This window comes from Vigna umbellata, chromosome 3 (genome assembly GCF_029865625.1).
Source record: "Vigna umbellata cultivar VRB3 chromosome 3, Vumbellata_1.0, whole genome shotgun sequence".
NCBI classification, from domain to species: domain Eukaryota; kingdom Viridiplantae; phylum Streptophyta; class Magnoliopsida; order Fabales; family Fabaceae; genus Vigna; species Vigna umbellata.
The window spans coordinates 8,309,311-8,323,740 of NC_142167.1; the positions used below are offsets into that span (position 1 = coordinate 8,309,311).

At 33.1% G+C, this 14,430-nt stretch overlaps 1 protein-coding gene and 1 pseudogene across 2 annotated transcripts; both read right to left on the reverse strand.

Moving 5' to 3' along the window:
* Window positions 1-203: 203 nt before the first annotated feature.
* LOC124831071 (uncharacterized) lies at window positions 204-9,538 on the reverse strand (annotated as a pseudogene). Its single transcript, XR_015785086.1, has 9 exons — window positions 9,428-9,538; window positions 8,419-8,641; window positions 8,175-8,284; window positions 7,688-7,728; window positions 7,514-7,590; window positions 6,548-6,656; window positions 6,410-6,423; window positions 5,583-5,684; window positions 204-446 (listed from the first exon to the last, which is right to left on the reverse strand). The product of XR_015785086.1 is annotated as an uncharacterized LOC124831071 (transcript).
* Window positions 9,539-11,190: 1,652 nt separating this feature from the next.
* Window positions 11,191-13,705, reverse strand: LOC148201555 (uncharacterized). Its single transcript, XM_088110219.1, has 4 exons — window positions 13,571-13,705; window positions 12,713-12,851; window positions 12,173-12,309; window positions 11,191-11,601 (listed from the first exon to the last, which is right to left on the reverse strand). The coding sequence occupies exons 2-4, from the start codon at window positions 12,839-12,841 to the stop codon at window positions 11,394-11,396; spliced, it is 474 nt and encodes a 157-aa protein (XP_087966345.1). The 5' UTR covers window positions 12,842-12,851; window positions 13,571-13,705; the 3' UTR covers window positions 11,191-11,393.
* Window positions 13,706-14,430: the final 725 nt, after the last annotated feature.

Here is a 14,430-nt window from a genome sequence, read left to right on the forward strand (position 1 = left end):
TAATTTTATCTATTATTTTAAGTATTCAGTTAAGTTTGGGTCATTCAATTAATATGGTGTAACGGTATATTGCAACTTTAAACTATACTGAAATTTATGTTCAATATAAACATAAAAATATGGCATAAAGAATAGAATTAGACATTAAATTATGCAGGAATCTAGACTTAGAAGCAAAAAAATTTTGCTATACTCTAAGAGAGAGATTTTTAACATATATTTTCTTTTCATAGAGCAATTTTTATAGTAATTCATATTTGGTAATAAAAAAACTACACATTGAAAGAACAAAATCTCAGATAAAATTTAAACAAATAAAAATGATTCAATTTAATTTTTAAACTTAAGTACAACATCAAAGCTGAATTTTTCCCTTCTACAAAAGTACTTTCAAGATCTTCAAAGCTTTGCTCAACTCTTAGGTCCTTGCTAACTGTCAAACGCTCCTGCAATTATTTTTTCAAGAAAATTTGGTATTAACAGATAAATAAAAAGGTTTGAAGTTCCTATCTAACAAAAAAGATATTAGAAAGAGAACAAGGTATATAGTTTACAAATTATAAATTTTAAAATCAAGGTGGTGTAAATTTGACATTGGTAGTTTTCATAAACCAAAAATTGTTTTGATGTTATACACTATGGCATCAACTCCTCCTTAATTAAAGAAAAAAGGAATTAAACCATGAAGAATATGTTTTGGCAAATTTCTAAGTAAGAACTTCTAAAAACACAAACAAGAAAAAAATTAAATAAGTTTTTTTCGTACGTTAAATTAACTCATCTACAAAATAAAAATGTTAAAAAAATACAACTTTTACAAATTATTTATGTATAAACTAATTTTGGTTTAAGAGGAAAATCATTTAATCGTTTTTTCTTTTCTTTTGGAGTGCGTAGGAAGAAACTTGTCCAAAGCTAACATAGTATAACAATAAGAAAATTGTGAATGTGTAAACACCTACATTATCAACTACAAAATTGAATCCATTAGAACTAATTAGATTACATGTATTGTTTTGGAGTTTTGGGGTTTTAGGATTTTGGGGTTTCAAGATTACAGGGTTTAAAGTTTAGAGTTTCGAGGTTTCTGTGTTTCAGGGTTTCAAGGTTTTAGGATTGTAGGATTTCGGGGTTTCTGAGTTTCATAGTATAACGGTCTCAGGGTCTCAATGTCTCAGGATTTCAGGGATTTAGGATTTTAGGGTTGTAAGGTTTCTGGGTTTCAGGATTTCAGAGTCTCAAGTTTTCAAGATTATGTGGTTTCAAGGTTTCGAAGATTCAAGGTTCTAGGGTTTAGGGGTTTCAGGGTTTCAGGGTCATAGGGTTTTAGCTTTTCAGGGTTTTAGGGTTTTAGGGATGTAGGGTTTCACGGTCTCAAGTTTTTAGGATTCCAAGGTTTCAGGGCTTCGGGGTTTCAAAGTTTCAAGGTTTCAGGGTTTAAGGGTTTTAGGGTTTCAAAATTTCAGGGTGTCGGGGTTTAGGGGTTTTCCAGGTTTCACGATTTCAATGGTTTAGGGTCTCAAGGTTTCATGGTATCAGGACTTCGCGGTTTTGGGGTTTAGGATATAAGGGTTTGAAGGTTTCGGGTTTCTCAGTTTCGGAGTTTATAGGTTTTAGAATTTCAAGATTTTAAGGTCTTAGTGTTTCGATTTTATGGCTTTTAGTGTTTCGGTGCTTCAAGGTTTCAAGGTTTCAAGGTTTTACGGTTTCGAGATTTTTGGATTTCAGGATTTCAAGATTTAAAGATTTCAAGGTTTCAATGTTTCGAGGTTCCAAGGTTTCGTGGTTTCATGGTTTAATGGTTTCTAGGGTTTTGGATTTTAGGGTTGTAGGATTTGGATGGTTCAAGGGATCGAGGTTTAAGGGTTCAAGATTTCAGAATTACAAGGTCTCAAGGTGTCAAGGTTTCAATTTTTCAAGGTTTCAGGGTTTAAGAGTTTCAAGGTTTAAGAGTTTCAGAATTTCTGGTTTCAGGATTTCAGGATTTCGGGTTTTCAGGGTTTTAGTGTTTCAAGGTCTCAAGCTTTTTTCAGGGTTTCATGGTTTCAATGTTTCAGAGTTTCAGAATATCAAGATTTCAAGGTTTTAAAGCTTCAAGATTTCAAGGTTCCAAGATTTTAGGGTTTCAGAGTTTCACTAGTTGAAGCTTTCAGAATTTTGGAGTTTCTATGTTTCAGGTTTCAAGGTTTTCAGTTTTCAGGGTTTCAAGGTTTTCAGATTTCATGGTTTCAAGGTTTCGGGATTTCACGGTTTCAGGATTTTAAGGTTTCAAGATTTCAAGATTTCATGGTTTTAGGGTTTCAAGGTATCAGGATTAAGGGTTTCACGGTTTCAGTGTTTCAGGATATCAAGGTCTCACAATCTCAAGGTTTCAAGTTTAAGAGTTTCAGGGTTATAGGGTTCAAAGTTTCAAAGTTTCAAGATTTGAAGGTTTCAAGGTTTGAAGGTTTCGGGGTTTCAAAGTTTCTGGGTTTTAGAGTCTTGAAGTTTCTGGATTTCAAGGTCTCAAGCTTTCGAAATTTCTTGGTTTCTGGGTTTTTGAGTTTCAAAAATTTTGGGGTTTCAGGGATTTAATGTTTCAGGATTTCAAGGTTTCAGAGTTTCAGGATTTTAGAATCCTAGATTTTAAGGATTCTAGGGTTTCAAGTATTTAGAATTTCGAGGGTTTCAAGGTTTTAGAGTTTTAGGGTTTCGAGGTTTCATGGTTTCAAGATTTCAATATTTCAGGTTTGTTGGGTTTCAGAGTTTATAGGTTTCAGGGTTTTAGGGTAATAGGGTCTTAGTGTTTGAAGGTTTCAAGGTTTCAACTTTTATGGCTTTTCGTGTTTCGGTGTTTCATGGTTTCAAGATTTCATCATTTCTGGGTTTCGTGGTTTGAGTGTTTTACTTTTTCAAGGTTTCAGAGTTTCAGGGTTTTAGGGTTTCAAACTTTAAGGGTTTCGGGTTTCGAAGTTTCTGGGTTTCAGAGTCTCTGAGTTTTGAAGTTTCAGGGTTTTAGGGTTTCAAACTTTAAGCGTTTCGGGGTTTCGAAGTTTCTGGGTTTCAGAGTCTCTGAGTTTTGAAGTTTCATGGTTTCATAGTTTTAGGGTTTCACAGTTTTAGGGTTTCACAATTCCAGGGACTAAGGATTTAAGGATTTTGGGGTTTTAGAGATGCTGTGTTTTGGGGTTTTGAAGTTTTAGAGTTTTGGGCTTTCAGGGTTTCAGGTTTCATGGTTCTAGAGCTTCAGAGTTTCACGCTTTCAGGATTTCAAGATTTCGGGTTCTAGGGTTTTGAAGTTTCAATGTTTCAGGATTTTAGGTTTACAGGATTTTAGGATTTTAGGATTTCAGGGTTTCGGAGATTCGGGGTTTAGTTGTTTCTGGGTTCAACGTTTCTCGTTTTAGGGTTTAAGGGTTTGAAGGTTTTAGGGGTTTAGGGTTTCGATGGTCCAAGGTCTCGAGGATTATAGGTTTAAGGGTTTCAAGGCCTTAGGATTTTCGTTTTCCAAGGATTTTAGGGTTTAAGGGCTTCAATGTTTCAAAGTTTTAGGGTTTTGAGCTTTCACGGTTTCATGGTTTTGGGGTTTCAGGGTTTTAGGGTTTCAGTGTTTCAAAGTCTCAAGGTCTCAAGGTTTCAAGGTTATAGAGTTTCAGGGTTTCGTGATTTCAGGGTTTCAATGTTTTAAGGTTTCAAATTTTTAGGATTTCACGGTTTTTAGGTTTCAAGGTCTGAAAGTTTGAGGGTTTTGGGTTTTGGGGACTCCTGGTTTCGGACTGTCGGGGTTTCGTGGTTTCGGAGTTTCCTGGTTTCCAAGTTGCGAGGTTTCAGGATTTTATGGTTTCAAAATTTCGGGGTTTTAGGGTTTTAAGATGTCAAATTTTAAGGACTCTAGGGTTTCAGGGTTTCGGGTATTTAGGATTTCAAGATTTCAGGGTTTTAGGTTTTCAGGATTTTAGGATTTTGGGGTTTCAAGGTTTTAGGTTTTCAAGGTTCAAAATTTCGAGATCTCAGGGTTTTTGGGTTCTGGAGTTTAGAAGTTTCAGGGTTTCAGAGTCATAGGATCTCAATGTTTGAAGGTTTCAAGTTTTATGGCTTTTAGTGTTTCGGTGTTTCATTGTTTTAGGGTTTCAAGATTTCGGGGTTTCATGGTTTGAGTGTTTCACTGTTTCAGGATTTTAGGGTTTCAGGGTTTTAGGATTTCAGGGTTTTATGGTACAGTGTTTCAAGGTTTAAGGGTTTAATGGTTTCGGGGTTAATGGTTTTTGGGTTAATGATTTCGAGGTTCAGAGAGTCAAGGTCTCAAGGTTTTGGGGTTTCTGGATTTCAAGGTTTCGGGTTTCAGATTTCTGGGTTTCAGGGTTTAGGGGTTTAGGGGTTTAGGGGTTTCAGGTTTCATGGTTTCAGGGTTTCAAGGTTTACGGGTTTAAGGGTTCTAAGGTTTCAGGCTCTCAAGGTCTTAGGGTCTCAGAGTTTTAAGGTTTCAGGGTTTCAAGCTTTTACGATTTCAAGGTTTAAGGGTTTCTTGGTTTCGGGGTTTCAGGCTTTTAGGGTTTCGGGTTTTAGAGTTCTAGGGTTTCAAGGTTTTGGGGTTTCAATGTTTTAGGATTTCAGCGTTTCAAAGTTTTAGGGTTTCGAAGATTCGAGGTTTCAGTATTTCTGGGTTTCAAGGTTTTGAGGTTTTAGGGTTTCAGTGTTTTAGGGTTTTGGGGTTTCAGGGTTTTAGGGTTTTAAGGTTTTAAGGTTTCAGGGTTTTAGGATTTCATGGTTTTAAGATTTCAGGGTTTTAGGGTTTCACAGTTTTAGGGTTTCACATTTTTAGGGTTTCACATTTTTAGGGTTTCAGGGTTTTGGGGTTTCAGTGGTCCAGAGTCTCGAGGGTTTAAGGGTTTTAGGGGTTATGGGTTTTAGGGATTATGGGTTTCAAGGTCTAAGGGTTTCAGTTTTTCAGGGTTTCAAGGTTTTGGGGTTTCAGGGTTTTAGAGTTTCAGGGTTTTAGGGTTTTAGGGTTTCGTTCGGGGTTTAAGGTTTTCAGGGTTTATAGGTTTCAGGATTTTAGGATTTAGTGTCTCAGGTTTGAGTTTTTCAGGGTTTCAAGGTCTAAGGATTTCAAGGTTTCGGGGTTTCAAGGTTTCGGGTTTCAGTTTCAGGATTCCAGAGTTTCAAGATCTCAAGGTTTTAGGGTTCGGGGTTTGAGACATGAATTATTAAATTTGCACAATCATAATCACTCCCAAACAAACTATTCCCTTGTGTACATTGTCTCCTTTGGAAGAATGTGAACAAGTTTATTCGAAGTGGCTGAGGATTCCATAGATGGATCTTCCCACTAGCTATCATACTAAATTATACTTAATTTTCCCCTTTTGTATTTTAGTAGCTATATAATATCCTTGAAAGACAAAATTAAGAAAAACTAGATTTCACATATGACAAAATACCTTCTCTACATCTTCAGCTACATATAATATCCTTGAATGACAAAATTAAGAAAAACTTGATTTCACATATGACAAAATACCTTCTGTACATATTCAGCTACATATATAATATCCTTGAAAGACAAAATTAAGAAAAACTAGATTTCACATATGACAAAATACCTTCTCTACATATCCAGCTACAGTTGAGTTGATTATCTTCTTGATAACTTCCTTGAAAACTTTGGAAGGTCCAAGCACCTCTAATAAAATGTGTTTTGGTATCTGTTAAACAGAAAACATAATACAACCATACATTGAATTGATATCCTTTATATCAAAGACTTCAGCATTTCAATTTGCATATATGTATTTGAACTAAATTTGCATACATGTATGATCCTTTACACGATGCTACCGGATAATAAATAATCACAGGAGCAAACTTTTCACCCTTTGAGCAATCACAATGAGAGAATAAAATAATAACATCCATTAAAAATATAATAGGAATACACTAATAACAAATAATCTCAAAAATATTGTGGTTAATGATGTAAATTGTCTTGTCTTTGTGTAGAGAATATATGTGACGATTTGAATTGTTCTTTTAATATATCAAAATTTAACTTTCTCTACTTTGCTTAGTGATTGTTTCTGAACCTCCCATGATCGTATTTTGACATGAGAGCAGATGACTATATTGTTATAGAGGTTCTAGAAGACTCTAGTGGTACAGAGGTTCGGGAAGGAAAGCTTAGGAATGTCCTTGAACCATTTATACTTTGATGTTTGTAAATATAATAAAATATATTTTGGGGATGTTACAACTTCAGAAATAAAAAAGACATAATATAAGTCTCATTTGTTTCAACCTATCTATATATAGACCTAGAGTGGCACTATATATACCTCTAGTGGTAAAGGAGACAGGAAAAACTAGAGTATTTATGAGTATCAAAAAATTACATGACAAAAGATTGTGAATAAGATAGATATCAGAAACTTACATCTGGTGTTTTCCCTGGTAGTCATCAAGTTGTTAGTGCAGCAGTTGGCCATCAAAAAAGCACAGGAAAATGTCAATTTATTGAAATAGAAGTTACATACAAAGTACTCTCATATCTCAGTACAAATAAATACTCTACCTCCTTTTACTCTTCGAAATCCTGGGATTGGTTGTGCAGCTGCAACCATTCTCTTAAAAACATCATCAAATATCCTTTGAGTTTTGTTTCCAGATACCTCTACGCTTATCTGGACAGAAAAGTTAAAAGAGGGTTCAAATTTTATAAGAAAATCTCAACCATGAGTGTTCCAAAAATTTTGAAAAGAAATCAACAGAAAAATTATACATGCTCCATCTTTGTCAAAACACTTAGCTCCAAATGAAAACATATTTATGTTTCAGAAAATTCAAGATACTGTCCACATTTATTGTTGATGTATATACCATATGTACACAACTAAACTATAATTTTACCACAACTGTATTCTCTGTGCAAGTAGAGCCAATAAAGCTGTTCAACTCACTTATGTATTCCAGTTCTAGAAGTTTTCTCTCATATCATTCATTTAATGCATCCTCCGGCATTTTTGGTTAAGCATGTTTTCAATCACAAGATAAACCCAGCCAGTTTATTGTTCTCTCAACTTTCAAAAAAAGGCACCTATCTTTTTCACCAGACACCAATCAACAGTTTTCATTTCAATTCTGAAAATGCTACTTTCATTGACATTATCCTATTTTACACTACTACTGCAAACTGTTTTTATCTGCTGATGACCTCCTATTCCTCCAATATGAAATTATTACTACTGGGTTAGGATCAGGATGATATCATTCTGCCCCCCTCTAGTTTCTACAAGCGTTCCTGCTGACTGACCCTTCTGCTTTAGTGCCTCTACCTACCCACTTTGAATCTATTCCAATCCTATAATGCAATAGCTCCCAGCAAAGGTATTGATTTGATCCATAATACCACCCCATCATCATTTTCTGAGCTATCATTGTGTATCTCCTCCATGTTACACCTTTGCCTCTCCTTTTTTTCTATTCTCTATGGATGTTTTCACTTTTTTTTTTTTATTATCAATTAAATATTTTGTGATACCTTTAGTTCTCTGGTATCATCCTTCTCGGCAACAGAGACAGAGAAGTCCTCAAACTGATTGGAAGATATTTCGGCACCTACAAAAATGAAATCAAATTCCTAGACAAATTACTTATTTATAAACCATGATTTATGATTGAAATAATCATGCAGCCAGAAAAGAAAAAACAGCACCTGATAATACACCAGCAGCTGGAAGGCATTTAATATCTTGCCTGTAAAAAGCAGATGATGTTTTGAAATCAATTTGAGTCATTTAAATAAATTCAGTCAAAAATCATAAGGACAACTGCTAGAAAACTAGCAGCACTGAGGCAATAGACAATAACAACTACCGAAGCCTTATCCCACTGGGTAAGGTCAGCCACAAGAATTGCATGACACCATTGAACATGGTTAAAGACCAAATTTTCAGGAACATTATTCACTATGAGACCCTTTTCAACTATTCACCAAGACTGGACCATAATCGTTGAACAAATTCTACACCAAACTCTATCAAGTAAACAGAGCAACAGATACTATAATTAAGGAAAAATGTCATGATGCCCCAAGCTTTGCAGTGTAATCATCATTTAAGGAATTTAAATGCTTGTTGATAATAAAGTTTAGACTCAAATAACCTATGCAATTTGAAATATAATTCAGAAAGCAGAAGTGCCTTTTTAAAATATTTCTTGCACCAACTTTGAGTTTCCATGAAAGACCAAAATGTTCATAATTCAGGATAGGCACAATATACTGTCCTACTCTCTGCTTGCACCTGATCACCTGAAAACAAGAATTTGTGTTACCAAAGAACAGGCAACAAACTACCATTACTGAATTAGCTTCTTTCAAAAAAGAAAAAACAAGACAAAGGGAAAAAACCAAAAAAATCAAATGAAAATGGGAAATGGATTAACCTGTGGAGTGAGATTTAAGATGAAAGTTTGAGATGCGGCATGCATTCTTTCTTTCAATTGAGACCACAGTACTCTGATTAGAATCCAGTCTTTTTCTTTGTCCAAGTGGGAAGCCTCTTTTGGTTTCTACATACGACAACCACTCCCAAAAGAGAGGGTGTGCCGGAAAGAATAATAAATATGCCCCACAGTTCTTGGAACCTGTAAGATTTATTTTCCCTCTCTAAGGATAAAAAATGCACACAGTAAGAATAAAATCTCAGGTAATCATACAGATACTGCTCCTACAAAATTATCCATTAAAAAATCTGACAACTCTATATTCACATAATGATCCCTTTTAAAACATCAGGAAACCTGAAACCTGATGGAACCATTATCTTCTACTTGAAACATCAAAATAAACTAAACGAAAAAAAAAATGTTTATAGTCCCCATATATTTTGTCAAACAAAGTCATAGTTTTTGTACTTTCAAATGATGAATTAGTTTTTAAAACTTCAAAAAAAATACGTTAATTTAGTCTTTTCTTCAACTTTGTGACAATCAAGATTTACAACAAAATCTTAAGTGTAAGCATGAAATATGACTAAAGTCTCTTATTTTCAAAAGCCGGAGGACTAATTAATCAATTCAAAAGTACACGAACCAAACCCATGTTTAACAAAGGAAGCATACATAAGCTTACATAAGGAAGCATTAACTATTGCTAGATTATCTTTTGAACACATTTCTCTTCTTGTTGGGTAAAATTTTTTCAGAATTCTCACTAATAAAAAGTGAACCCAAATGATGATTTAGTGAAGCCCGTAAAAAGTTTAACCAAACAACAACAATTGTTGAAACAATGTCTTGTCTCTCTTCCTTAAAACATAATTTAAATCTCAATACAGAGTATGCAAAGATAAAATCCATGAACAGAACCCCCTGATAGTTCTTTGTTTGTTCTTTGAAACCATTTGAAATTTCACACCGACGTGTTGTAACAGTGAAAGACAGAAGTTATCACCTGCGAAGGGTTGCGAGACTCTGCTGATGCAGCTGTAGCACTGCCTTATCTCTGTTTAGCTTTCGGAAGTTCCAATTTTAAAAACTTTTTTTATGACTTAACTGCAGAAAGAAAGAAAACGTATTTTTGTTAGAATAGTTTTCTTTAAAAAAAATATTATATCTTTTGAATTTTTTATTAAAACACTTTAAATATTTTTTTAATATACTCGTTATATAATTAACTTTAATTTATATTACATAATATATACAGCATAAACAGATAATTTTAATTTATATTATACAATACTAGCATAAATACACGCGTATCATTTTTTATGATAATAAAAAAATATAATGAAATAATTAAATATTATAATAACTATTAAAATAAAAATAATAGTAAAATTAATATTGAAATAAATAAGAATTTAAGAGATTAAAATGTGTATGAAAACGGTTAAAAAGTTGTTATTAATAATAGTTAGGTGAATATTTTATAAATAATAAAATAGATAAAATTGGTTGTATTTATAAGAGTAGTGTGTAAAACAAAATAATGGTGACAACAATTTTGATTAATAGTTATAGAACTGGCCTAATAAATGTGTCCGCATTTGTGCTCACTGTCCACACTTTTTTCACTATATCTAATGTATTTTAAACTTGTCTTATTATATTTAAAAGGTATTTACTTTTTAAAAAAAACTGAGTGAATATTTAATAATTAAACATATTGATAAAAATATCGTTCAGCATTGTTACTTCACATTAATACCTAGTTTAAGCATTAGCTATTTTAAATTATATATATATAATATATATATATATATATATAATTATTAAGTATGAACTCTATTCATTATTTTGAAAGGCAAAAAAAGTTAAACTCTGCATTTAAACAGGACAATATTTAAATAATAGCATTCGATTTGAACGTGAAAACTAGTTTGAATATGAAATTACAATTTTAAAGCATTCAATTGTCATATACAAATACAAATATTATACATTATAATCATATCACAGTAAAACATATAATAATTAATATTTCAAATTAGATAAAAATAGAGAGAAACAAATGCAAGAACACTACAAGGTCAAATTTAAATAGAATCTCTAGTTACTTCAGTTTTGTCTCCATTTTTTTTCCTCTCTATCAGTGTAACTCTCTGATGTATGGAAGTTGAAAAATAATTAAAGGCTAAACACATAAAAAGAAAAATGAGTACACTCCTTATGTAGTGATAGGCAAAATGAGTGTGTAGAGATTATTAACAAAGAGATGAAGAAGCATTCTTGGAAGGATTTTTAACTTATTGGCAGCCGTAAATCATGGCTTAGCATACGAACAATTCAAGTAAATGAACCTCAAAGGTAAAAAAGATGATACTTCCTCATAATTCTACACTTACCTAACAACTTTCACATTGTGAGACCAGTCACTGTTTTATACAGCAAGTTTGTTATAATTTTATAATTCTGAACACTGGTGAAATAAAAAAGATATTGTCCTTAATTATTTGAAAGTTTATTAGCATGTTTTAAGGAGAAAATGTTTCAATTCATTGTTTCACTCCCCTTCTCTCTCCTACACCTTTCACTCTGTTCATCTTTTCTTCCCACTCATCAGAGAAACACATGGTGTGACGGTTTACTAACCTAACCTAAGTGGGTTGTTTTCTAAAACCACATTCCTGGCTTACACACACATCCTTTATCTGATGACTACAACCTGCAATCGAATGTTAACCATATATATAAAATAATAGTCTATAGGAAGTGTTCAGCTAAACCTTTTTTTGCAAATTACAGCATCCACCAGTTGACTGAATTTCTCAAATATTGAGTAAAATACCCTTATGATTTGTTTGAGGGGCAAGATTTAATTGCACCCAATTTGATTTGCATATGGGGTTAAATGTATGGATGAATAAAAAAGCTACAAGGAATCAATAACAATAATAATATCCCACTAGGAGAGTATGCTACATGAAGTCATTGTCCCTAATTCCCAAGGAAGATTTCAACTTGTTGGCAAGATGTGGCAGAGTCTCGATACTCTCCTGGATTGCTTTATCAGCACAGGAAAGCAAATCATGCTTAGCTTCAGTACGCTGGAGCTTAGCTGCCTCATACTTATCTTGGCACACCATCAGAGATCTATTCAACCTTTCCTGCACCATGTTGAAAACACTGTCAGGCCAAAGAGAAAGGTACTATATGTCAAAATGCTTTCAGGAAATAGAACATGGTGCGGATATCAGATAATGAATTCATATAAACAATTCGGAGCAACGACTAGCACAGCAGATAACCTAATCGGGTGTGTGGATAACACCAGAATCCATTCTACCGCACAAAAATCACAGTAATACCATGAAAAAGTAGAAGCAAATATTTTTTGCACTACCTTTACCATGAAAGAACAATCGATTATTTGTCATCATGAAGATACTCAATAACACTATAAGCAGCTTGAATTCACAACTAGTTAAGGATAAAGCCTACATGTTGATGCAATGGACAATTTTGAAATGAAATAAGGATAAGAGAGTCCTTATTCAATAAAAAAATGTGTAAATGCCACTGGCAGGAAGTCTTGTCTTTCCTATGCATATGGCCCAAGATCTTGAGGCTATCATTCTCCAATTTCATAAGACATTCCTCAACAATTTTATACATACTAAGGAAGTTTAAATAATAAATTACAGATAATAAAACCTACATACATAGAGTAAGATAACAAAAATATGGGTTAGCTCACCTGAAACCTTCCATCTCAGCATCAAATGTCTGTTGAGCATTATTAAGAGGTATGTTGCAATTTTCGACACAATTGCTTATCTCCTCCTGCCTTTTGCTTCTATCAAAGCACTCGTGCGCACATTTAAAATAGGCTTTCTACAACAATTCAACCAAACAATGAACTACATGGAATTGAAAGTATGCTTTATCACAGAAACCAATTACCACATACACCGATTGTCTGCAAAACTATATCAATCTGGTAGAAAGAAAAATATAGGACTCAAGGTACAAAAAGTCAAATTCTCTGTTACCAAAAATCCATGTCAATTAATGTTTTGCATTTATGACTCATTAGACCAGAAGAATATCATGGCATAATAATTTGAACTAAAACCAGAAATGAAGATACAATGTGAAACAAAAACAGCTAATAATACAATTTGTGTTATCAAGACATAAAACCTTTTTCAAATCTTCTGATGAAATATTCAGTAATGCCATCAAATAGTAAAAATAAATACTGAATTACTTGTTACAGAAAAGGAACAGAAAGAACCTGAAGACTAAAATTGACATGGTCTTGCACAGGGGCGAGATTAGTTTGAGCAGCCACATTTACTTCTTCAAGCTTTTGCCTCATTCTCTGGGAAGCAAGTTGCTCTTCGTGTGCTGCAAAGGGATCCATCTGCTATTCACTGTCAAGTCAGCACCCTTAGTTTGGGGATGACAAACTACTAAATTTGGTTTGATTTGCATTTTAAAAGGGATGTCTACCATAGGTAAACAGAAATTCCTAAAGCTAGGCTTCGTAATACGGAATGTAGAATCATGTCATACACCACAGTTTTGCACAAAGTAAAGACATACTCCGATAAACTTCTCTGTAAGCTCTATACGATAAGAAAAATAATTAAATTAAAAACAAAAAGAAAACTTTTTTCTTCTTATTTTCTCTAAAAGTCCAATTCTGTTTGTCCTATTTTCTCGTAATGATATTATCCAACTGTGTATACTCTAAGAAAAGAAACAGTATTTTAAGACCTACAAATATAGTTACACGAATCTCAAACGTCCCTGTAATCTGTCTTCTCTGTGCATTTACTTTTTTCCAATCACCTAGTCAGTAACAACATGCAATTATAGAAAAAAAAACACAAAGCATGATTGCAAGAACATGGTCTCACTTTCAGCAAACAAGGTTTCAGTAAATGATCGGACGAGGAAAAAACGAGAGAGGATGAAAAAATTAGGGGCAAGGAAGAAATCAACAAATCCAGCATCACAGACCATGGATATAATTGAAGCTCTTGCAATCATCAAAAAAATTAAAAAAAAAATGAAATGGAGAAAAAAAATGGTTTTAGTGTAATGAAGAAGAGAATAGAAGAACGAAACAGGGAGCGATGATAGTCACCTGAAAACGTGGATGGCGTTGGTTGTTGCAAATGCTTGAAATCAATGTTATTTATTTATTTTGGCGAAATCTCTGAATCTATCTATGGTGACTATCGAAACTGTTTTACAATTCCATTTGAAAGGGTAGGGCTGTTTAGGGTTTATGGTTGTTTAGGGTTTATCCTCACGAAATACCCTTAAAATATAACAAAAAATAATAGTAAAATTATTAAATAATAGTAAATTATGAAATTAATGATAAAATATAATGCAATATTTAATTAAATTTATTTATTTAATAAAGATAATTTAACCATTTTATAATATATTTTTATATTTTTAAAATTTATTATATTAATAAAATGCTTACAATTTTTTATATTTCTAGTTACCTTTTAGTCTATTCCCCTTCCTTTAAAACATCTCCATTAAAGTAATAACGGGAAATGTAAACTTTTGTATTTCTTTTTTCCAAATAGGACATGGGACTCTTTTGCTTTAATTTTAAAAATTTATTAAAATTATTTTTGTCTTTGGTGAAGTAAAATTTATGAAAAGAAACACATTATTTTAGTATAAATTGCACCGAATTTTATAATATTAATAATTTTATATAGGGTTAAATATGTTTTTAGTTCCTAAACTATCAAGCGAATTTGGTTTTAGTCTCTCTTTCAAAGTAAGGTACATTTTAGTCCTCCTCTTAAAAGTTGATGTGGCTAATGTTGGCCACGTGTGTTCACAATTTTCCTTCCTAACTTTTGCCACGTGTGTGTGATTGACGCTTGTTGCCGCCGCGGGGAAGCCATCGGAGTTTCCCTTCCTTTCTCAATCTCTGCAACACTCATCAAGAATGATAGAGGCACCATCACGGTCCAC